Below are 23313 nucleotides of genomic sequence, written 5' to 3' on the forward strand. Positions count from 1 at the left end.
AAGAAGCGTTTAAAAGTGGGCCCTTAAAATAAATTTTGAAAGTTCAAGAAGAGTTCACTTCACAGACATTAGGTTTTGATTCTACACAGTACAGAACCAACATGTCCATGCACAATATTCATGCATGATGTATGCAAATACCAACACGTGAACAAATAAAAGTAAGCTGGAAAAAAACTCAATTGGCTAACGTTCATGTTTTCTTTCACACCTCTAGGAGAGGGAAGAAATAATCAGAAAATTCAGTGCTTGAAGTAGACCTAAGATTGTAAAGCGAAATGTGGTCATGGTGAATAGATACTGCTATAAATATACATTTTCACAAAGTTGGAGCACAAAATTTAAATGCTATAAATGCTTATACACACATAAAATCTTTCTAGAGGGACACACAAGAAACTTGAGTGAGGCTTCTGGGTAGGGAAACTGAATAAAACAATTACTTTTCACTATCCTTTTAGAATTTTTTATGATGTACAGATATTTCAATATACATTTAAATTTTTTACATTCTACTGCAAAAGGTAATCATTTTTATCAGTATTAGCCTTCTAGAAGAGAAAGAAAGAATATCCTTGTTTCAGGCTCTAGAGTGTTTCTGAAGATACCATTTTAACATCCATAGAGAGTTCCAAAGGAGATAAACAGTCACAGCTGGTAAAACATATAGTGGCTAAAACTGGGCTCTTTGGAGCCAGACAGAAAGCGTTCAAATCCTAGCATCACCACTTGCTAGCTCTGGGATCTTAGACAAGATTCCTAACTTTCAGATGCCTCAGGTGCCTCATCTATAAAACGGAAGTAACCAAAGGGCCTTCATGAGAAATAAGCGAATTAAATCATATAGAATGCTGAAACTATGCCTGGAGCACAGTCAGCATTTAATGACTGTTGCTTTGACAGCAAGGCCCAAGTAGCAACAGATGCATGACCAAGTTGCATTTATGGCTGAACCTTCTCTGACAGAAGGGAAAACTTTAACATATTCAATTTTCTCTGTGACTCAGGATGCCTGGGCCCTGAGTGCGTGTCAATAAACACTGATTGATTGATTTAGGACGACAGTAAAAACCAAAAGGCTGGATTATTTATCCAGATGTTGGCAAGTGTTTTTCCCAAGCGACTAATAGCACATCCAGTCTTTAAGAAACGATCACTGAGGTCTGTTAAATTCTTTCAACTACAAAACAATAATTCCATTTACTTTCTCCAATTAAACATAACAACAAAAGAAGGAAAACATAGTAACAAGAAAGAATTCCTAGAGTGGTAACCTTCCTAGATGAAGCCTTAATGCAAGGCAGTCTGCTATAATCAGAATTTTTTTTTAGACTTGAGAGTCAACATTATTTCAAGACATGCTGGAATAAGACACATTAGATTTTGTTCCCCCCAAAAAACAATAATTAAATCTCCTGTTTACCCCCAGGAAAACAAAACAATGTCACAGCATTGCTGTGACCTAACCTTTCCTCCAGCTTTGCAGTTACAAAAGTCCATTCATCTACTCTGCTTTAAGCATCCGTCTGCAAAACGGAGATGATAATGCCTAACAGTAACTCGTTACAGATGTAAATGAGAATCTGTTCAGAACTTTGAGCAACTTGGAAAATAAGCAACATATTAACTGAAGATTTTTGCTGCTCAGATGCCAACTTTTAGGAACAAATAAACCATCCTCCCTTCTAAACACTAGATTTGGTGAGCCCACTCCATCTGGGTGTGCCTTCTCCAAGGGGAACAATATACACATCTCATGGCAAGAAGGGCTCACGGGTTTCACCTGTATCACTGGTGTTTACGGTTTGAGCTGCACATGTGACTTCGGGCAGACCCTCAAGTCAAAAAGTTGGAAAGAAAAGAAAAATAGGTTAGACAATTAACAAGGTCTCCGTTTATTTCACCTTCATTTTAGAAAGAAAAACATTACAACTTCATGGCACTACAGCAGCAGCAATCCTACTTGTTCTAAAATGAGCTTTACATTTCTATTCCTATTTTAAGTCCTAAATGAAAACGATGGACAAATGCAAGCACGATTACATCTCTGAAGTACAATTAGCCTTTCTGTTGAAAGCAAAGTCTGGGATGACCAATCCCCAAACTGGGTACATTTCAGATTCATCCTGAAGCTACAAAATGAGGGGCCACTCATCACACACAATTGGTTTTTTCTTTTTTTCAGCTGTCGCCTTACTAGGACAGAAAACAAACAGGAAAGAAAAAAATGGGATTGGAGAAGAAAAGGAGCATAGAATGGCAAGAGGGGGAAAGTGAACAGCTCTGGGCTCTGAGGCTTTATCGAAGGAACTTAACACGAGGTTACCCTCCTCCCTCCCAAGTACCCTGGACTCATTCAAAATGTCTTCTGAAAATATGGTGTAACTTCTCTTTTCTCCCTGCAAAAAGGGAGAGAATTCCTAAGACCTCTTCGTGGTCCGTAAATAAGATGGGGGTGGGGGTGGGGGAGGAGAAACATCACTTGAAATTCTGTATCCATAAATGGTAGAGCCATGTTCCCTTTGTACACGGGACTTAATGAAAATCGTATGTTTCACAAGCACGGGTCGAGCTTTTTGACACATAATTCCCAATTAACGGTGGAAAAGGCTACAACGTGGGCTCACAAGGCCGTTCAGGCCTGTAGAGTTGGCTTTCTCAAACTTTCGGGTAGAGCCCCGCAGCCGGAGCCCGCGACTTCGCCCTCCCGAAGCGGGCTCTCCCGGGGTGAATGCGCGGGGGCCGCAGCCCCGCACCCTCCCGGCTCTCGGCAGCGCCCAGGGGCGGGCGAGGGAAAGAAAGAGAAAGAGGGACAGGGCGAGAACGGGAAAGGGAGGGAGAGGGCGGGCGGGGAGGGAGCGCGCGCGCGCGCGGGCGGGCGAGGCCTAGGAAGGCCCGGCGGCGGACAGGCGGCCGCCTAGACCCGGTCCCGGCGCCGGCCCCGCGCTTACCTTCCAGGTAACAGCTGGAGGAGGACGAGAGCCCCTTCTTGGATTTGCAGCCCACCAGCTTCAAGCAGATCTCCAACATCTTCGCGTGCCCGCGGCGTCGGGGCCGGCGCCCTGGGCTGGCTCCGCGGCGCGGCTCAGGCGCGGCTCGCCCCCCTGGCCCCGCACGCCCTCCCGGGCCCCCGCGGCCCCGCCATGCCGCCGCCCCGCGCCCCGCGGCCGCGTCTCGGTCTCCGCTCCGGACGCGCCAGTTAACAAAGGGCCCCGAGCTCGGCCCGCGAGGCCCGCCCCCGCCGCCTTAACCCTGTCCGCGCCGCGCCCGGACCCAGAGCTGCGCGGCGTTCGCAAGGCCCTGGCCGGCCCTGGCTCTTTACCACCGTCCCAAACCGACGCCCCGCCGATTTCTAGGTTAACGAAAGCGGGGGTGGTGATTTTAAGCGCGGCATTTATGGGTTCTCAACGTCGGGAAGTGCGATCCTAACTCCCTAAAAAAGACACAGACAACTATGGCAGTCGGGGAGGGCAGGCCTGCTCAGCATCACCTTAGGAACCTCACGCTTCTCTGTGGCAGGAGATGCCCCCACCTGCACCCCTTAAGGCCAAGAGAGTTCCACTGGGCGCGGAGCCCTGGTGAACCCTATGTCCCCAGACTGTTGGTGAATAATGCAAATTCCTCTGGAATGATCAATACTGGCCTCATTTATACTCAGTGAGCTTACTGTGATTAAGACTAACTCAGTGGGTGTCTGAGGAATGAATAATCAGAGCTGCAACCCACATTACAGCCGCACAAGTTTGCAACACATGTCAAATCATACATCCAGACTAGGAGACAAAAGAGATGTGTGAGTTCAAATTCAAACATGATTTCTGATGATTTGTAAACGGAGCTTAGTCTCCACGATGAAAACTCAACAGGGGCATGGGCCTGCTCCCTTCTTTAAGAAGCCTCATTTTCTTCAACGGAGAACTCTTCCCTTGTTTGGTGTGTGCCATGGGAGGCCATTGTTTTAAAACCCATTTCATTGCTGTACTTGGCTCAAATCTATTTATAACTAGTGATAACAGACAATGTCATAACATATAACAACATAATAAATAACAATAATCACAATAATGTGTTCCCTGGCACAAAACCGGAAATCTAGATCAGTGGGAAACAATATGGGATCCAATCCTACCAAATAATTTAATAAAAATCAGATAAATTTCAGTAACTATAGCAAAGGGAAGTTATCTAAATAGTGTTAGATAACTAAATTGCAATAGGGAGAAAAATTAAGTTAGTACACATCTTAGAGCATGACGTACTGAGAGCTCACTGAGTCAGGCTCTGGTGAGAAGCATCCTCTGCTCTTACCACACTGCATTTGCACAACTATCCTGTGGAGAAAACAGAATCGTTATCCTGGCTCTTCAGGTACAGTTTAGAGAAGTCAAGCGCCTTGCCCAAAGTCCTATGGCTGGAAACAGGTGGAGCTGGCCTCAGCCCGGGTCTGCCTAGCTCCAAGGATCAGGCTTCGAACCAGTGCATTATGCAGCCTCTCCCCACCACGAATAAATTCCAAGTAAATTAAAGCTTTGGATATCTAAATCTTTGGTTAAAAAACTAAGGCTGTCATATGTTTCAGGAGAAGCCTTGCTCAAGGGACCCTGGCTATGGTGATCAGCTCCAGAGGCAAAGCTGGACTCGTTTGTGGTCCAGCCTATCCTGTAATGACAAAAACCTGGGTATCTTCATTCAGTACACCAAGCATGGCTAAGTAACAAGGTCTTCACTCAGGTCTGCTCAAACTACTGCATGACAGTTCAAGAGTGGACTGCATGTGACTAGTGTATATCACAGGGTTTCTCAGCCAGGGCCTCATTAACTCCATGTTAATGTCCTGTCGAATTCTGATTCATGTACGAAATGTGTTTTTACTGCAACTAAGGGCCCTATGGTTTGTGTTGTAGTACCAGGTCAGGCCTTATGAGCACCTAATAAGACACTGCAGTTCCCATTGCCTGGAGACACAGGGCTACAGGGCCACCAGGTGACAAGTGACTGTGGATGCTATCTAGATTCTGGGAGACACTATCATTCTGCCAGAGAGCCTGTTTGTAATGAGGGCCAACTTGTTTAGTGTTACTTGAAACTTTCAACCTCCAAGTGTAATGCCAAAACTAAAATCCCAAAGGGTGCCACCAGTACAAATAAGCTGAAAACTACTGTGTTGGTGCCATTTTAGAAAGTTCAAGGGCTCTGGACCAGACTATAATAAAGCCTGTCATTATACAGCATTTCAGATTTAATGGGCTATATTTAAATAGGCACCTTAATGCAAAGAATTATACATTAATGGGCATTTTTGCAATTCTAACTATATCCTTTAATTCTATCAATTAATACAGGCCCAGATATTTGTTTGCATGTGCTATACTTTATATTAGCATGTAAGTTTATTTTAAAAAGCTAATGACTATTACTAATATTCTGCTCTTGAGTCTTAAATGACCTTATCCCTTAAAAACCTCTTAAAATGAGTAATGCTTATAAACTGTGTCCAAATCTTTTAAAACACAGTTATAAAACCATACATCAACAGGTCTGGCAAAACGCTCTGAATCAGCAGCAACACATATTGAAAATATCGTCAAGCTGCACACTACTACTACCAAGTTAAGCCAGGACTAGTCTTTCCAGATCTAGCTTTTGATGCTTTTGAAACTTATTCACAAGATATAAAAAACATTCTGTTACAAGCAAATAAGACAGCTTCAATCTCCTTACTAGAATGAAGAAAGGCCCAAGAAGGATTCCCTCTAGGCAACCTTAAACCTAAAAGCCATTAACTTAAAAAAGAAAAAAAAAAGGGGGGGGGGACAAAAAAATTAAAAAGAACTGTGAACTAACTTGTTTGCTATGTTGCATTCAGTTTGGGAAAGGAATAAACTTTTAATGTGTACCTAATATGTACCAGGCATAAGCCAGCCAACAGTCCTACAAATTTTGTGTAGCTTAACTCCATTTACAGGTAAGGAAACTGGCGGGTAAGCAGGGATGGGGAGGGGTAAGTATTCTGTCCAGGTTCACACGGCTAGGTAAGGTCTAAAGCCCTTGAACCTTCCAAAATGGAAATAATGTGCAATTTAAGTGAAAGGTGGATAATTGTAGCAAAGCCAGAGGATGAAATAAAAATCATTAACTATTGAAAAATATGTCTTAAAACAATTCAGGGAATTAGAACTATTGATATTTAAGAATATTTTTGTTTTTAAAAAATATTTGTTTTGGCCGTGCAGGGTCTTAGTTGCAGCATGTGGGATCTTCATTGTGGCATGCAGGATCTTTTAGTTGTGGCATGCAGCCTTCTTAGTTGCGGCATGTGGACTCTTAGTTGCAGCACTCATGTGGGATCTAGTTCCCCAACCAGGACTTGAACCCAGGTCCCCTGCACTGGGAGCACGGAGTCTTACCACTGGACCACCAGGGAAGTCCCTAAGAATATTTTTATATTAAGAATATTAAAAAAGAAAGAATAAAGGTCCTTACTTACATTAAAGCATGTGATCTGAGCTGTGTTTCTAAAAGTACAGTCCACGGACAACCTATTTTGAATCGCCTGGGGTGCTTGCTTAAAAATGCAGACTCTTGGTCTCCATTCTAGACCTATAGAATCAGAATATATGGAATGGGCTGTAAGTTAACATGTTCCCCAGAGGATCTGTGTGCATACTTAAGTTTAAAACCACTGTTGGAAGAGGGAAGAGTGCTTCTTATTTTCCCTGAGAATAGGACAAACAGGGATGGATATTTCTAAAATTTATTCATTTGAAAGCAATTTCTGAATTTAAGAAACTGCATAGTTCTAAGTTACCAAAAGAGAACTCTTCTCTGAAAATTTTGGATAAAGATCGATTATTTTTTTTTAAAGTTTGGAGTTTATCCTATTTTTTTTTAAAGTGGGGGGGAGTGGGGGGGGGGGCAAGGGCCCACCACAGAAGTTGATCAAGGAAAGAAAGCAGGACACAGATGCAGGATGCAGGGTACGGAAGCTCTACCTGGGAGCAGCAGGGGCTGGGGGTTTAAGGGAGACAGATGAATCTGACATGGTGCCTGGTTTGGGACCCCCAGGACCAAATGGTCACAGATCTGACTGATCCCTTCACTGTTTCCAGTCCAGTTAGTAACTTTAGGAGGAAAGAGCAAAGATCTTGAGGTATGTGCATGCTATTTCCCATGCCAACAAAGTCCACATCCTCTGATTCTGCAGACACTGTCCAGTGAGAGCCTGCCAGGCTCCCTAGTGATGTGGGTCCAACCCACTGGAGAATGCAGCTTAGAAGATCATATCAATCATACCCACTTTTGCCCCTATAAAGGGCATACATGCATCTCTTTAAGTATCATAAATTTTCAGTGAGAGGGACTTCCCAGGTGGTGCAGTGGTTAAGAATCCGTCTGCCAAAGTAGGTTCGATCCCTGGTCTGGGAAGATCCCACATGCCTTGGCGCAACTAAGCCCATGCACCACAATTACTGAGCCTGTGCTCTAGAGCCCACTAACCACAACAACGGAGCCCACATGCCACAACTACTCAAGCCCGCGCACCTTGAGCCCATGGCCTGCAACAAGAGAAGCCACTGCAATGAAAAGACCAGGCATCACAATGAAGAGGAGCCCCCACTCGCCGCAACTAGAGAAAGCCCGTGCGCAGCAACGAAGACCCAACACAGCCCCAAAATAAGTAATTAATTAAAAAGCCCCCAATACTTCACTAAAAGACCTTTAAAAAAATTTTTTTTCAGTGAGATAAAAGTGACCACTTTATTGGTCAAGTGTCACAAAAGGTCCAGGGACTCCGGTGAGGAGAAACCAGGTGAGAGGGAGAGGCAACGCAGTGGAGGCTGAATGAGCTATGACATCTCACAACCTTATTCTCAATCTCAGACGCATCACTCATTGTGGTAGCTTGGGCAAGTGACTCAACTTTCTAGTCTGTAAAATGGGGGTTTTCTCTCTCACTGGGTGAGAAAGATTACAAATAATGTACCGAAAGTGCCCAAAGCAGAGGAGGTGCTCAGTAAACAACACCTATTGTTATTTCCAAAAGAGGACTCTCACTATATCAGGTGGCAGCCTGTGTTCCTGCCTAAGTCTTACTGAGATGCAGTCAAGAGCTAAAATTAACAAATGTGATATGTGAAAATAATTCCAGAAAGCACATTCTGAGGGAGTGAAAGCAGTCTGGAGGTTTTCCAAGGGACAAGGAAATCAACTTATTTTATTAAGGGAAAGAAACACTAGCTAAGGGGTAGGAGTAGTAACCAAGGTTTAAATGTCACAGAGAGTCCTATCTTTAATCCTAAAGCCAAAGTTTTACAACCACAGCTTTGAGGCAAAACACAAACTCCACACCCCACATCTTTAGTGGGGGCCTATTTCAGGCCGAGAACTTGATGTGCAGGCCACACATAAGACCATCTTTCATATAACACTGATTGTTTTGTTAGTCCCTTTGGTATTTCCAGAGCTACAGTTCTCAGTGGGGGAGGCATCAAATCTGAACTGCTTTAGAGTAAATACATCCACTTTCTAGAAAATCTCATTCTAGTAAGATTTTACTACATTTTTATAATTAACAAGTCAAACATAACAAACAATTTTTCTCCCAGAGGAAACTAATATTGTTGGTATGCCCCAAATATTTTTTATTAATTTTTATTTTTAATCAAAGTAATACACATACATGGTTAAGAATCAAATAGTACTACAAGTCATAAAATCAGAAGTCCCCTGACTCCACCCCCTTGTATGTTTCCCCATAAGCAGCCTTCTTCAGATTTTTAATATCCTCATATTGTTGTTTCTGGATTCATCAGCTTTCCACATTATATATTAACTTGTTATAGCAGTATTATACTATCACCTCTCCAACCTCCCAAAACAATAAAATCACAATTTTTGGTTAAATCGATGGTCAGTATTGACTTTATTATGATGATATAAACATTGTTCATTGCTCCACCAATAATATACTGTGAATGCTTCCTTTATTATATAACTTTGTTTATCTTGGAGATATTAATTGCCTTGATTTTTTCATTTGATTAGTCTTTTATATGCCTATTAGTGTTTTTTCCCCAAGCATTTCAAATATCTGTCAAACACCTGAGTTTTTTCCAAATACTAAAACACTTAAAATATCCTCAGTTCTATTTATTGACTTACATCCTCATCTTGCTGGAATTCATCACCCAGTAGAGCTTCCTGGGGGGGGGGCGGGGCATGGGGGGAGCAGTACATGTCTAAAAAGTGCCTTTCCATTCCACTCAGTTTGGCTGGGAATAGAATTCTAGGCTGAAGACATTTCCCCACTTAATTTTGAAGGCATTTCTCCCTTGTCTTCTAGTTTTCAATATTGCTGTTTAGTAATACAATCCCACTTTGACTCCTGATCCTTTATATATCACCTGCTTTTCTCTTTGGGAGCTTTTAGGACCTTCTAATGTTCTTGGGGTTCTGAAACTTTACAATGATATGGCTTGGAGTGAGTCTTTTTTCATATATTATGCTGTGCACTCAGGGAGCCAATGCAATTCAAAGATTTAAGTCATTTAACTCCAGAAAATACTCACTTCACTAAGCTCTGAAATTTTTCTGATATTTACTGTCTCCTGAATTCTCCTCTATTTCCCTCAGTTCTCTCTTTCTGGAATTCCTACCAGATGTATTATGGAAGCCCTGGGATTGAGCTTCTAATCTTCTTATCTGTTCTCTTTTGTTGTCTAAGTCTCTGTCTTGTGTTTTGCTTTCTGAGATAGACTATTTTCCAAGTCTTCTGTTGAATTTTAAATTTTAGCTATCATGTTTTCAACATTAAAGGGCTCACTTTATTCTGATTATTACTTTTTAATAACACAATGTTGTCTGAGGTTTGCAATATTTTTCTCTGAGGTGAGAGACAAATAGTTCTTCGGGACTCTTCTTCTGTTTCCTGCATTGTCTTTATTTCCACCATGTTCCCTTTTTCTGTGAATTTATTTTACCCTTTATCTATCATGTAGAGACTTCTAATTTGGCTGTCCATTCATTATAAGTAAGAAGTATCCATAGAAGGGGCACAACATGTGGACTTCAATGAAGGGAGGTGGTGAGCCTACCTTCCCATCAAGAGGACCCCCAAATGGGCTGTTCTCTGGAACTATTCAATTTTTTTTTTCCCCTCGAAAAGAATCTTTCTATCTCTTCTCTATTAGGGCTCTGGCTACCAGGTATTAGAAGAGGGCTGAGAATCTCATTATTCAGTATGCAGACTTAAAAAAAATCTGCTCTTGCCCACCCCACTGTTTTCAGCCCAAGAGCTTACCTGCATCCCTGCTGGGGGTAACACCCCTGAGTCTGGAGCCTTTATAGGGCAATTTCTCAATAACACTTCTAGTCTCATGTAGGTGGGAAGAAGAAGTGGTCACCTGGCTGTACAGAGATGGGGAAAGGTGTGAAGAATCTAAACACTTCTTTACAGACTTTCAATTGATCCCCTTGATTTCAGTTAAAGGCCTCAGGATCCCCTGCTTTCTCTGGTACTAATGCCTCTAATTTCTGATTTTTTTCTCTCAGGTTCTTACAAGTAAACTGGCTTACTTCTAATCAATGTCTCTCTCAGAAGAGGTTAGGCTTCAGCTTCTTTGATTCTGCTAAGTTTATTGCCACACTTTTGACTGCCTTCCATTTTCCAAAAATGTGTTCAACTTTCTTATCTACTTTTCGTTTGGGGTTCTTTTTGTCCTTATGTATTTTCACTTTTAAAAAAATCTTTTTACTATCATTCCAGTGGGGCTTGGGGGAGGTAACAGAAATAAAAACAGGTCTGCAAACTTTAATCATTTTAAATCAGAATCTAGTTTGACCATTTTACAGATGAGACAACTGAGGCACAGAAAGGTTAAGTAACTTGTACAAGGTCTCGTAGCAAGTTAGTGGCAGAGCCAGGAAAAGAAACCGATCTCTAAACCACCTTGCTAGATTTTTTCCATTATGTGACATCTACTAGGCACCCATAATTAAGAGCTGACAGACTAGTTTTAGGATACCAGGCTGAAAAAGTATTTAAAATTTGTTGCAAATTACAGGTCTCAAATCTTAATATCTGGTGGTAAAGAAACAACCAAACCCTGAATTCTTAAATCCAGTCACATAATTTAAAGTTAAATTATAAACAGATATGTTATTAAACAAAAATAGTTTGAGATATTCGTATTAAACTCTAAGTCCCTGAATTCAACTTAAAGAGGTTTTGCATGATTTCATGAACTGTCTTTGTCCCTTTTACTTTGGTTAACTTGAAATAAACGCCACAGAATTTTATTTTAAATCATGGAAAGTCTTGTTTGCTTTTAATCTGAATATTGAATAAAGGTTAAGATATCTACAAAACAAATCAAAAATAGCAATGTTGCACAAATCTAAAGGCTTCAGACTATCACCTTTATAATAAGGTAAATTTAAGCTCACTTAACTAGAACTGGTTGATAAAAGAAAAGCCCAAGCACTGGTTACTTACAAACAATGCTCCTTCTATTTTCAAACACTGGCACTGCTTTTGGCTTTTATAGTTTTGTTAAGTCCAAACTGGAAAACCAATGGTTAATTTTTTTCCTCTCTTTCTCTAAGACTAAAAGAATCTGCGAAAGCAGCAGACCAGGCCTAGGAGATCACATTACTTTGGGGGTGGGGGAAAGAGGCAGCTGGAGGGGAGTGTAGCAAGAAGGGCCAGAAGGGAAAGAAAACAAGTTGTCTGAACCTCCCCACAGTGTGAGACCCAGCAGGGATTAGGAGGTAGGTGGAGGAGCCCATGTTTATCCAAGTTATCTCGGGGGCAGCTGAAATGGGCTGTAAAAGTATGAGTTCCCTTGATATTAAAATTTTCTCAGCAATAGAACTGCATCCGGGACAGCAGATTTCTTGGTGATGTACCAAGGCCTGAAAACCTAGAAATGAAACACTCAGGGAGCATTAATGTTTGTTTCTTCAAAACATTCAGTACCAATTTGTTTTGTTGTCAAGGTTTTAAACATACAAAGGACAAATGGATCCAGATTTCTTCCCTACACTTGTTAGAAATCACTGCTGTCCTTAGAGAAGCAATGACATCTCTAAATGAAACAGTACTGTTCTTTTTCTTCCTGAAGAGACAGATATGGCATATTAATCCAGAACTACACACTAGCCAAAGAACAGCTGCAGTTAACACTGGAGAAACTGCTCATTAAAGGGTCCTGTCAGGGGGGAAAAGCCACTTGGAAAGAAAACTACAAAACAAAGTCAACCTGGCAGAAGGTGTCCTCCTGTTTGCCACCCTTCCTAGCTGGTATATAAAATCTATACTCGGTAAAGCAACTCCAGAATTGTATTTAATCACTAAGGTATCTTCACATTCCCTAAGCAATAATAATCCATTTTTATGGCTACTTCACCATTAAGAACATTCTGGTGCAATTCTAAAACAACAGTAAAATGAACTCCTCCAAAAGGTTTAGGCCAATAACCGCATATCAACTAGACTTTCTTTGATGAAAAAGTAATGGGAATCCCACACAAACTAGTTACAGGAACCACCAAGCCCAACAATGGCCCCTAACATCTGTTCTCCTGTCTCACCCTCAACCCCTAAGTTTCAGATGGACATATGGCCCCAGAATAAAGACTACATTTCTGGGCTTCCCTGGTGGTGCAGTGATTAAGAATCCACCTGCAAATGCAGGGGACACCGGTTCAAGCCCTGGTCCAGGAAGATCCCATATGCCGTGAAGCAACTAAGCCTGTGCACCACAACTACTGAGCCTGTACTCTAAAGCCCGAGAGCCACAACTACTGAGCCCACGTGCCGCAACTACTGAAGCCCGTGCACCTACAGCCCGTGCTCTGCAACAAGGGAAGCCACTGCAATGAGTAGCCTGCGTACCACAACGAAGAGTAGCCCCCCACTCACTGCAACTAGAGAAAGCCCACATGCAGCAACCAAGACCCAATTCAGCCAATAGGTAAATTCATTAAAAAAAAAAAAATACTACATTTCCTAGTCCCTCTTGTACCTAGTCATTACCATGTAACTAAGTTTTAACCAATGATATGGGGAGCAGAACCCATACATACAACTTCTGGGTCAGGTTCTTAAAAGGAATGAGAAGGTCCTCCCTCTCTTTTCTACCTCCCACTGCCTGCAAGGGGACAGGCTAGCTGGAGTGGTCGTTTGGATCCTGAGACAGAATCCACACCTTAAAAGTAATAAGACAGAAGGTGTGTGACAGAAGCAAGAAATAAACATCTAGCTGTTTAAATCGCTGGTATTCTGCATCTGTCTAACAGCCATTTAGTCCTTACGGTAATATTAGAAGACCAGGTCTAACTTCCATAAATCTAAGAATATCCCAAATCAATTGTTTCTTTTGTCTACTAAAAACTGTTAATTGGAGAGCAAGCATTTGAAATTATCTTATAACCTTTAGAAAATGAGAAAGTGTCAAATAATTGCTGTGAAACACATAGTCCAGCATCCAGCTCATAACAAAGACTCAAATATTACACATTAATTATTATTACTACTTTACCTGTCCCTTCTCCTTTCCACAGTCTCTGGTAATGGTGTGAGGAAGACTAAAAAATTCTGTGTTCTGTCATATATCTGATAAAGAATTTGTATCCAGAACACAGAGAACACTCAATAATAAGACAGTAAGCAAATCAATTAAAAAATGGATAAAAGATTTAAATTGATGTGTCACCAAAGAAGAAATATGAATGGCTAATAAGCACATGAAAAGATGCTCAGCACCATTAATCATTCCAGAAATGGAAACTAAAACCACAATGAGGTCCTTCTTCACAGCCACTCAAGTAGCTATGATCAAAATGACAGACAAAACCAAGTGTTGGTGAGGATGTGGAGAAACTAGAACACCCATACACTGCTGGTAGGAACATGAAAATGTACAGCCCTACTACAGAAAATACTTCTGCAGTTTCTTAAAAAGTTAAACATAAACTTACTGTAAGACCCAACAACTCTACTCCTAGGAATCTACCCTGAGGAATGAAAACATATCCAGACACAGACTTGTACATGAAAGTCCACAGCAGCATTATTCCAGCCAGAAACTGGAAACAACCCAAACGTCCATCAATTGATGAATTTACAAACACAATGTATACCCAAAGAATGGAATAATATTCAATAATAAAAAGGAATGAAGTACTGATACGTGCTATGATATAGATAAACCTCAAAAACACACTGTGATGTGAAAGAAGCCAGTCACAGAGACTACATTTTGTATGATTCCATTTATATGAAATGTGCAGAAAAGACAAATCTATAGAGACAGAAAGCAGACTTAGTGGCTGCCTGGGGATGGGGGTGGGGCTGACTGTGAAGGGGCACAAGGGATTTTTGGGGGGATGATGGAAATGTTCTAAAACTAGATTGTGGTAATGGCTGCACTCTATAAATTTACTAGAAATCACTGAATTGTACACTAAAATGGTAAATTTTATGGCATGTAAATCTTACCTCAAAAAATGTTAATAAAAAAGGAAGAAAGCAATGTAGTCTTTGATTTTGACCCCTTTTCCTAATTGGATGCTGTACAAAGGATGAGACAAAGGATTAGAAATGCAATAAGTCTGGCTGTTCAGTTCCATGCTGTGAACCTAAAAGGACCATGCTCTACATGTTGCACATAAGTGGCATCTTATTTAGAGATGCTTCTAATAAGAGCCACATTCCCAGAGAGTAAACATGAAACAATTCCACCCAGCCCTGACACCTCTTACTGACTTCCAACATATTCCTGGCTGAGGGGTGTATGTGAGAGGAAAGACTGTGTATACAACTAAGATGATCAAGACCTGGGTGGAGGTGAGAGACGGAGCTCAGGCTGATTAAAACAGAGACATCTGAGAAAGCCAGCAACCTGGTGCATCAAAGACTGAAAGGCTCAGAAACACATCTCCCACTCACAGGAAGCACTTGGATGCTCTCACAAGCAACTGCAGCTTTCCAGTCTGCACCCTTCACAGAGGCCTGCAGGGCTGCAACCCTAAGAGTTCCCAAATACACACCCTGGCACCACTCATCTTCTGGACATACAGTCCAAACTGGTCAACTTCTCAGAAACCGAGTATCATGGTCTATTAGTTGAGATCAAAACGTTAAGAATATTTAAGATCTATTGTAGGAAAATTTCTAGGTAGTAAATATTGTTTCCAAAGTATCAGGAGAAGGAGAAGCAACCAATTAAATACTGGAACTAATTAACAATAAATATTTCATGAGTCTTAAGCTTCTGATAAACAAAGGAATTGCAAAATTAGTCAATAATTCTCAATACTGTCCAGCCTTTCCCCCTACTTTTTCGTGTCTGATCTCCAAAATAACTCAAGGAAGTAAGGAAGAATGACTGTATTCCCAACGAAGCCACAGTGACTGAAGCCCAGCATGAAGGAATCCCATGGGAAGAGGGACTCAAGAAGGCTGGCATGCTCTGAAGCTGAGATCCCATCAACAACAGACCCACCCCACGCGTGCCTGGCAAAACAGACGCCACGCCAAAGTGGACTAAGAAACAGTTCCTGCTTTAAAGAGAGCTGGGTCTTTATCTCCACTTCTTGGTCCTCATCTGATGTCTAGAGCTCTCATAAAGCTCTTGACTTGTCATCTCTTGTCAATTAAAGATTTGACTCGTCATCAGAGATTTGAAAACGTGCCACTGATTCAACAAGCAGTGTAGAGCCAGCGTGAGGAGGATGATGCAGAGGAAGAAGACACACACTTCTGGGCCTCCGAGGACGCTTGGTCTTGAGAGAGGGGCGTGAAGGAGAGAGAAGCTGACATTGAAACAAAGAATTATAAGGGTGAGAAAAATTTGATAACAAGTGTATGCATAATAGCTATAGGAGCCCAGGACATTCCCTGGCAATCCAGTGGTTAGGACTCCGAGATTTTACTGCCAAGGGCGCTGGCTCAGTCCCTGGTCAGGGAACTAAGATCCTGCAAGCCCGCTGAGTGGCCAAAAAAATACTAAAATAAACAAACGACAACAACAAAAAAACGGAGCCCAGAAGAAGTGGGTAATTCTGCCTAGAGATGTTAGGAAAGGCTTCCTAATGGAGAAACCAGCCGTATACAAAGAGTGAAAGATTCTTCCTTTTTACCATTCTCCTTTCAGAATTTAGAACAAAGGTGCAAAGACAATTCAATGGAGAAAGGACAGTCTTGTGAACAAGTGGTCCTGAAATATGGTGCACCCACATACAAAGTGATGACACTTGGTCAACATGCACCACATATGAAATTTAGTGCAAAATGGATTATAGGCCTAAATGTTAAATAAAAACTTTTGGAAGAATATCTTTGTGACCTTGGCTTAGGCAAAAATTTCTTAGGTACAATACCATATGAACCTTAATACGAATAACTGATAAACTGTACTTCATCAAAATTAAAAATCTATGCCATTCTTTTTTTTTTTTTGGCTGTGCTGTGCCGTTTGCAGGATCTTAGTTCCCCCCGGACCAGGGACTGAACCCAGGACCTGGGCAGTGAAAGCTTGGAGTCCTAACCACTGAACCACAAGGGAATTCCCAAAATTTTATGCTCTTCTAAAGACACTATTAAGTGAATGAAAAGAACAAGTCAAAGACTGGGAGAAAATATCAAGTATTGGTAAAATGTGGAGCAACTAGTGTGAATGCAAATTGGTAGAAATTGCTGGTGGGAATGCAAAATAACACATTCACTTTGTAAAACAGTTTAGCAGGGACTTCCCTAGTGGTCCAGTGGTTGGGACTTCACCTTCCAATGCAGGGGATGTGGGTTCAATCCCTGGTCAGGGAGCTAAGATCCCACATGCCTTGTGGCCAAAAACCAAAACAAAACACAGAACAGAAGCAATATTGTAATAAATCCAATAAAGACTTTTTAAATGGTCCACATCAAAAAAAAAAATTCTTAAAAACAAACAAACAAAAAAACAGTTTGGCAGTTTCTCATAAGTTAAGCACACACTGAACATATGACCTGGCAATTCCATTCCTGATTATTCCATCAAGAGAAATGAAGATTAATGTGCCCACAAAAGCCTGGGTGTGAATGTACAGCGGCTCTATTTGTAATCATCAAAACCTGGAAACAACTCAAATGCCCTCCAGCAGCTGAGGATAAACACACTGCGCCACCTTCATACAACAGAACACTACTCAGCAATAAAAAGGGATGAACCATGCTGATTACATGCAACACCACGGATGACTCTTAAATGTATCCTGGCCTATTCACTTTATCATTCTATTTACGATACTCTGTAACAGACAAAATCCTAAGGACAGAAACTGAAAAGTGGTTGCAGGGGCTGGGAGGATGTGTTGACAACCAAAGGAATTAGGACTGGGGGGGTGGGGGCGGGAATGATGGGACAGTTCTAGAGTTCAACGGCGGTGGTAGTTACATGACTATAAGCACTGTCAAAACTCATACTCTAAAAAGGGCAAATTTTACCACATATAAATTATACCTCAATGAAAACACTGTTTTCCTTCTTCGAATGGCCCATTCCTCAGGGGAGTTCACTCACTGCCAGAGCCCCAACTCGGTGCTTCCCTGTGAATAACACCCCTCTGGGGCTGTGAGAGGGCACTCCATCACTGGACTTGATTTGGTTGGTGAGAATTATAATAGTGAATAGTGATTAGTGACTTGGCTGGTGAGAATTACATTAATGGTCCTAAAGGAGTGAGTACAGTCTACACCATTTGGTTTCTTTGCCTTTGTTCCTTCTGCCCTACAAGACCCAAAGTGGAATATTTATCAGAAGTACAAACAGCACCGATAAGTAGCTTTATCCATTGTCATGCCAGGTGGTAGAAATCCATGCTAAAGGGTTGTCTTTCTCTAATGCAAACCTCCCTGCACCTGGATGGGAAAGCGCTGGTGACCATGGAGGAGAGGCAGCTGTGGGTGATAAAGAGAAGCCCTGCAGGAGAGCAGGGCCCAGGGTTCCAGTGAGTTCTGTAAGGCTGGGGGAGGCACTTCCCCCACTCTGAGCCTCAATCACCTGCAAAACAGAGGCTGAACCAAATGGCTGGTATGACCTGTCCAGGCTTTCAGTCTGTGAGCTGATTCAAGGTCTAAGGTAAATTTTTCTGTTTCTCCTTGTCAAGGGCTTTTTAAAAATGACCATGGACATTTTCCTGACTAGAAAGACTAAGTTTGCTAACTTAGCTTCCCTTATCTAGACTATGCCCACAACCAACCAATCTTCACAAATGGATTTAGGAGCCTTTGGGACGGGAGGATGAGGGGCAGGTCTCCAGCAAACCACATCAAGAACATGGACCGTCAGTCCTGGCTGGCTGCATCTGATTCCTATCTCAACATTTCCAGAGCAAGTGAGCCAGAAAGCTCACTTTATGAAAAACAGTGTCCAGATCCCTGGATGTTCAACTTCCTGCCAGTGAGTTGTACAAAGACAAGGGGCGGGAGGGCGGGCTTAACAGGTTTGTACATGGTCTCCTAAGGACTGAAAGAACTGTTCCATCAATTCCACAGCTTTCCACTATTTAAGGTGACAAAACTGCCTTTAACTTTGTCCTACAGTTACTAGCTCTTGACTCTGCCTAGGGTTTGTATATCTGATTCCTGGTTCTCAAAAAGCCCCATAAGGGAAATCTGGCAATATTCAATATCTACCAAAGTTGCAAATGTATTTACCCTTTGACCCAGCAATTCTATTTTGGGGGAATTTACTCTACAGACTTACCTACACACACACATACAAGTGAATATGCATACACATATATTCATTGTAGATTGTTTAAACAGCAAGTATCTATCATTAAGTTAAATAAACTTTGGTCTTAGCCTTCAAAATGGGGGCATGTATGCCTGGATGGGGGTACATATAAGCTTTCCAAGAAGTATGCAAGTATTTATTTAAAAAGGAATCAACTTTCAGAGCTTCAATTTCATATATCATCCTTTCTAAAACTGATCTGCCTAAAAACGCCTCTGTCAGTTCTCCTTTCCTAATGTTGCTTTCATAATTACCTGTCTCCTTCCCCACAAAGGAGAGATACACCTCTTGTAAATCCATGGGTTTAAAAATTCCTGGTCATCAAACTATGCGAAAATCTGATAATATATTGCTTTAGACAGGAAGGTGGTTTTCTTTTTTTTTGAGAACAAAGCAAAGAGAGCATCATTAAGAGATAAATATTAAATATTCTGCAAATGTTTATGGAGTACCTACTAAGAGCTGGGTACTGTCCTACACTCTAGGGTTACAACAGGTAGAATACAAGGGAAAAAAATCCATGACCCTTGATAGTTCACATTCTGATGGGGGGGGGGGGAGAAAAAATAAACTATAGACAACAAAATAAACTAAACTATTCTAAATTATAGAATACATAAGAGGGTACAAATCACTAGGGAGAAAAAGCAGGTACGAGGGATGGGGATGCTGAGGTTGAGTGGGGACTGAGATTGTAACTTTAAATAAAGTGATCAGAAAAACCATCACTGTAGATGACAACTGAGCAAAGACCTAAAGGAGGTAGTGTGAACTATGGGAGGACAACTTTCCTAGCATAGGGAACAGCGACCGCAAAGTCAATGGGACAGGGAGGATGACTGGGGAAAGTTCAAGGAAGAGCAAAGAGGTCAGTGTAGATGGAACAGAGTCAGTAAGAGGGAGAGTAAAGGGAGGTTGTGGGGAGGTGGGGAGATCTTGTCTGCCTAATGTGCTTGTCAGGGCTGTGGCTTTTACTTTGGAGAAGAGGGGAAGCCAAAGGTTTGGGGCAAAGGAGAGACTGGGATTTGATTACATTTAAAAGGATTACTCTGGCTGCACAGGGAGGAGAGACTAAGAGGGAACAGCTGCAGAGTAATGCTGACCTTGAAGAATGAGCTGGGAAGTGTTTCCTCTTTTTCTATTTTTTGGAAAGGCTGCATAGAGTTTATAATATTTCTTCCTTAAATGTTTGGTAGAATTCACCAGTAAAGCCATCAGGGCCTGGAGTTTTCTTTGTGGGAAGGTTTTTAACAGTAATACAAACTCAATTTCTTTAATAGATTTGGGGCTATTCTGGTTGTTTCTTCTTGAGTGAGTTTTGGCAGTTTGTGTTTCAAGGAACTTGTCTGTTTTTCCTAGGTTGCTCATTGGTTCACTTATTAAAATTTTTGTCTTCTCTTTTTTTTTTTTCCTGATCAGCCTGGCTAGAGGTTTACCAATTTTACTGCTCTTTTCAAAGAACTGGCTTTTGGTTTCATAGATTTTTTTATGATTTTTCTGTTTTCTATTTCACTGACTTCCACATTGGTCTTTTTCCCTGCTTAATTTGGGGTTTCACTAGCCTTCATTTTTCTAGTTTCTTAAGATGGGATCCCAGATCATTTATTTGAAGTTTTTTTCTTTTCTAATACAGAGTTTTTGTGTTACATAAATTTCCCTTTAGCTCCATCCCACAAATCTTATGTTGCATTTTTCACCTTCATTCAGTTCCAAGTACTTACTAATTTCACTTTTGATTTTTTCTCTTTGACTCATATGGTTTATTTAAAAGTGTGTTATTTCATTTCCAAAGAGTTGAAAGCTCTTCCAGACATCTTTCTGTTACTGATTCCTCATTTAATTCCACTGTGGTCAGAGATTATACTTTCTATGACTTGAATCATCTTACATTTGAGACTTTTTTAATGGCCCAGAAAATGATTTAACTTGGTAACAGCTTGATGTGCATTTGAAAAGAATGTGTATTCTACTGTTTAGGGGGTAGAGTATTCTATAACCATCAGTTAAGTAAGGACAGTTGATTATATTTTTCAAATCTCCCATATCCTTATTGATTTTCTGTCTACATGTTCTATCAATTGAATGAGAGGTGTTAAAATCTCCAACCATAATTGTGGATTTCTCCTTGCAGTTCTGTCAGTTTTTGTTTCATGTTTTTGAATCTCTAATACATATATAATCACTTAGGATTATATATTCTTATTGGATTGACCCCCTTATCACTATGAAATGACTCTCTTTATCCTTGGTAATATATTTTGTTTTGAAATCTACTTTGCCTGATATAGCCATTCAAGTTATCTTTTGATTAATGTTGACATGGTACATCTTTTCCCACACTTTTGCTTTTAATCTATTTGTATCTTTATATTAAAAGTGGGTTCACTGTAGGCAGCATATAAATGGGTCTTACTTTTTTATCCAACCTGACAGTCTCTGTTTTTTATTGGGATGTTTAGACTTTTATATTTAATATAATATCAATATGGATTTTAATCTACCATCTTCCTATTTTATGTTTATCCAGTCTGTTCTTTTTTAAAAAATAAGTTTCAGATGTACTGCTATGTAATCTGTTCTCTGCTCATTTTTCCAAGTTCTTCTGTCTGCCCTTTTTTGTATTAATTAAATATCTTCATGATTATAATTTATCTCTGTTGGCTTATTAGCTATAACTGCTGCTTTAGAGTTTATCATTTACATCTTTAACTTATCACAACCTACTTGCAAACGATATACTACTTCACATATAGCATAAGAATCTTACAATAGTATACTTCCATTTTCCCACTCCCATTTGTGCTATTGCTGTCATAAACTTTACTTCTACACAAGCTATAAATGTCACAGTATGTTATTTCAGCTTTTGTTTAAAAGACATATCTTTTAAAGAGAGACTTAAATAAGGAGAAAAATATTATATATTAACAGTGTAGTTACCCTTTTCCAGTGTATCAATTTCTTTTTGTAGCTCTGGTTGCCACCAGGTATTATTTTTCTTCTGCTGCAATGATATTCTTTTATATTTTTTTAGTGCAAGCCTGGTAGTAATGAATTCTTTCAGTTTTTGATATGTCTGAAAAAGACTTTATATTGCCTTTGTTTTTGAAAGATATTTTCACCAAGAAAAAATTCTAGACTGACAATTTTTTTCTTTTGTTACTTTAAAGATGTTGTTCCACTGCTGCCTGGTTTACACTATTTTCAAAGAGGAATCTGCTGTCATCCTAATCTTCATTTTCTCTGGCTGCTTTTAACATTCTTCTCTATCACTAGTTTCAAGCAACTTGAGTGTAATGTGCCTTGATACCGTTTTTCTTCATGTTTCTTGTGCATGGCAGTCCTTGAGATTCTTGGATCTATGGGTTCGTTACTTTCATTACACTTGGAGAATTTTTTTCAGTCATTTTTTTCTTCTGTTATTTCCCCTATCCTTCACATTCCCTTCCTCCTTCAGACACTCCAATTACACGTATACTTGGCCCGGCACTTCACTGATGCTCTGTTCTTTAATTTTTTTCAGATTTTTTTCTTTCTGTATTTCATTTTGGATAGTTTACATTGTCTTCAAATTCACTAATCTTTATTTCTACACTGTTTATCCTGACATCAATTCCATTCAGTGTATTCATCTCAGCAATTGTAGTTTTCATCTCTAGAAGTTCATCTTCCATGTCCCTAACTAATACAACCTTTCCTCCAGCTTCTTAAACATACGGAATACAATTATAGTAAATATTTTAATGTCCATATTTACTAATCCTACCATCTGTGTCATTTCTGGTCAGTTACTGGTTTATTTCCTACTTTCTTACATACCTAAAATTTTTGACTGGATGCAGGCATTGTGAATTGTGCCATGTTGGGGCCTAGATATTTTTGTATTGCTAAAGATATTCTTTAGCTTTGTTCTGAGATACAGTTTGGAAAGTTTGATCCTTTTGGGTTTTGCTCTTAAACGTTGTTAGGCAAGACCAGAGTAGCATTTACTCTACCACTAACTGGGGCAAGGCCCTTGTGATGGTTAATTTTATGTATCAGCTTAACTGGGTCACAGAGTACCCAGATATCTGTCAAACATTATTCTGGTTGCTTCCATGAGGGTGTTTTTGGATGAGACTGCCCTCCTTAATGTGGGTGGGTTTCACCAATCAGTTGAAGGGCCTGACTACAAACAAAGTGCTGATTCTTTCCCAAGTAAGACAGAATTCCTCCTGCCTGACTGTCTTTGAACTGGTATTCTAGCTTTTGTGTAAGAATGGGATTTAAAAGTGTACAAATTCAGGGAATTCCCTGGTGATGCAGTGGTTAAGAATCTGCCTGCCAATGTAGGGGATGCAGGTTTGAGCCCTGGTCCAGGAAGATCCCACATGCTGCAGAGCAACTAAGCCCATGCGCCACAATTACTAAGCCTGTACTCTAAAACCCATGAGACACAACTACTGAGCCCACGCACTGCAACTACTGAAGCCCTTGCACCTAGAGTCTGTGCTCCACAACAAGAAAAGCCTCGGCAATGAGAAGCCCGTGCACT

The 23313-nt window shown here is 40.7% G+C and overlaps 1 protein-coding gene across 2 annotated transcripts in view; it reads right to left on the minus strand.

Moving 5' to 3' along the window:
- Nucleotides 1-23313, minus strand: part of ABL1 (ABL proto-oncogene 1, non-receptor tyrosine kinase) — a 124896-nt gene that overhangs the window by 39125 nt on the left and 62458 nt on the right. The window contains exon 1 of one of the 2 annotated variants that reach the window (XM_057720953.1): nt 2952-3769. The exons of the other annotated variant lie outside the window; for it this stretch is intronic. Within the exon in view, the coding sequence (XP_057576936.1) occupies nt 2952-3030 (79 nt within the window). The 5' untranslated portion in view covers nt 3031-3769. Of the gene's footprint in view, nt 1-2951; nt 3770-23313 lie in introns of those variants that run through there. 2 annotated transcript variants of the gene reach the window in all.

This window comes from Hippopotamus amphibius, chromosome 2, assembly GCF_030028045.1.
Source record: "Hippopotamus amphibius kiboko isolate mHipAmp2 chromosome 2, mHipAmp2.hap2, whole genome shotgun sequence".
NCBI lineage: Eukaryota > Metazoa > Chordata > Mammalia > Artiodactyla > Hippopotamidae > Hippopotamus > Hippopotamus amphibius.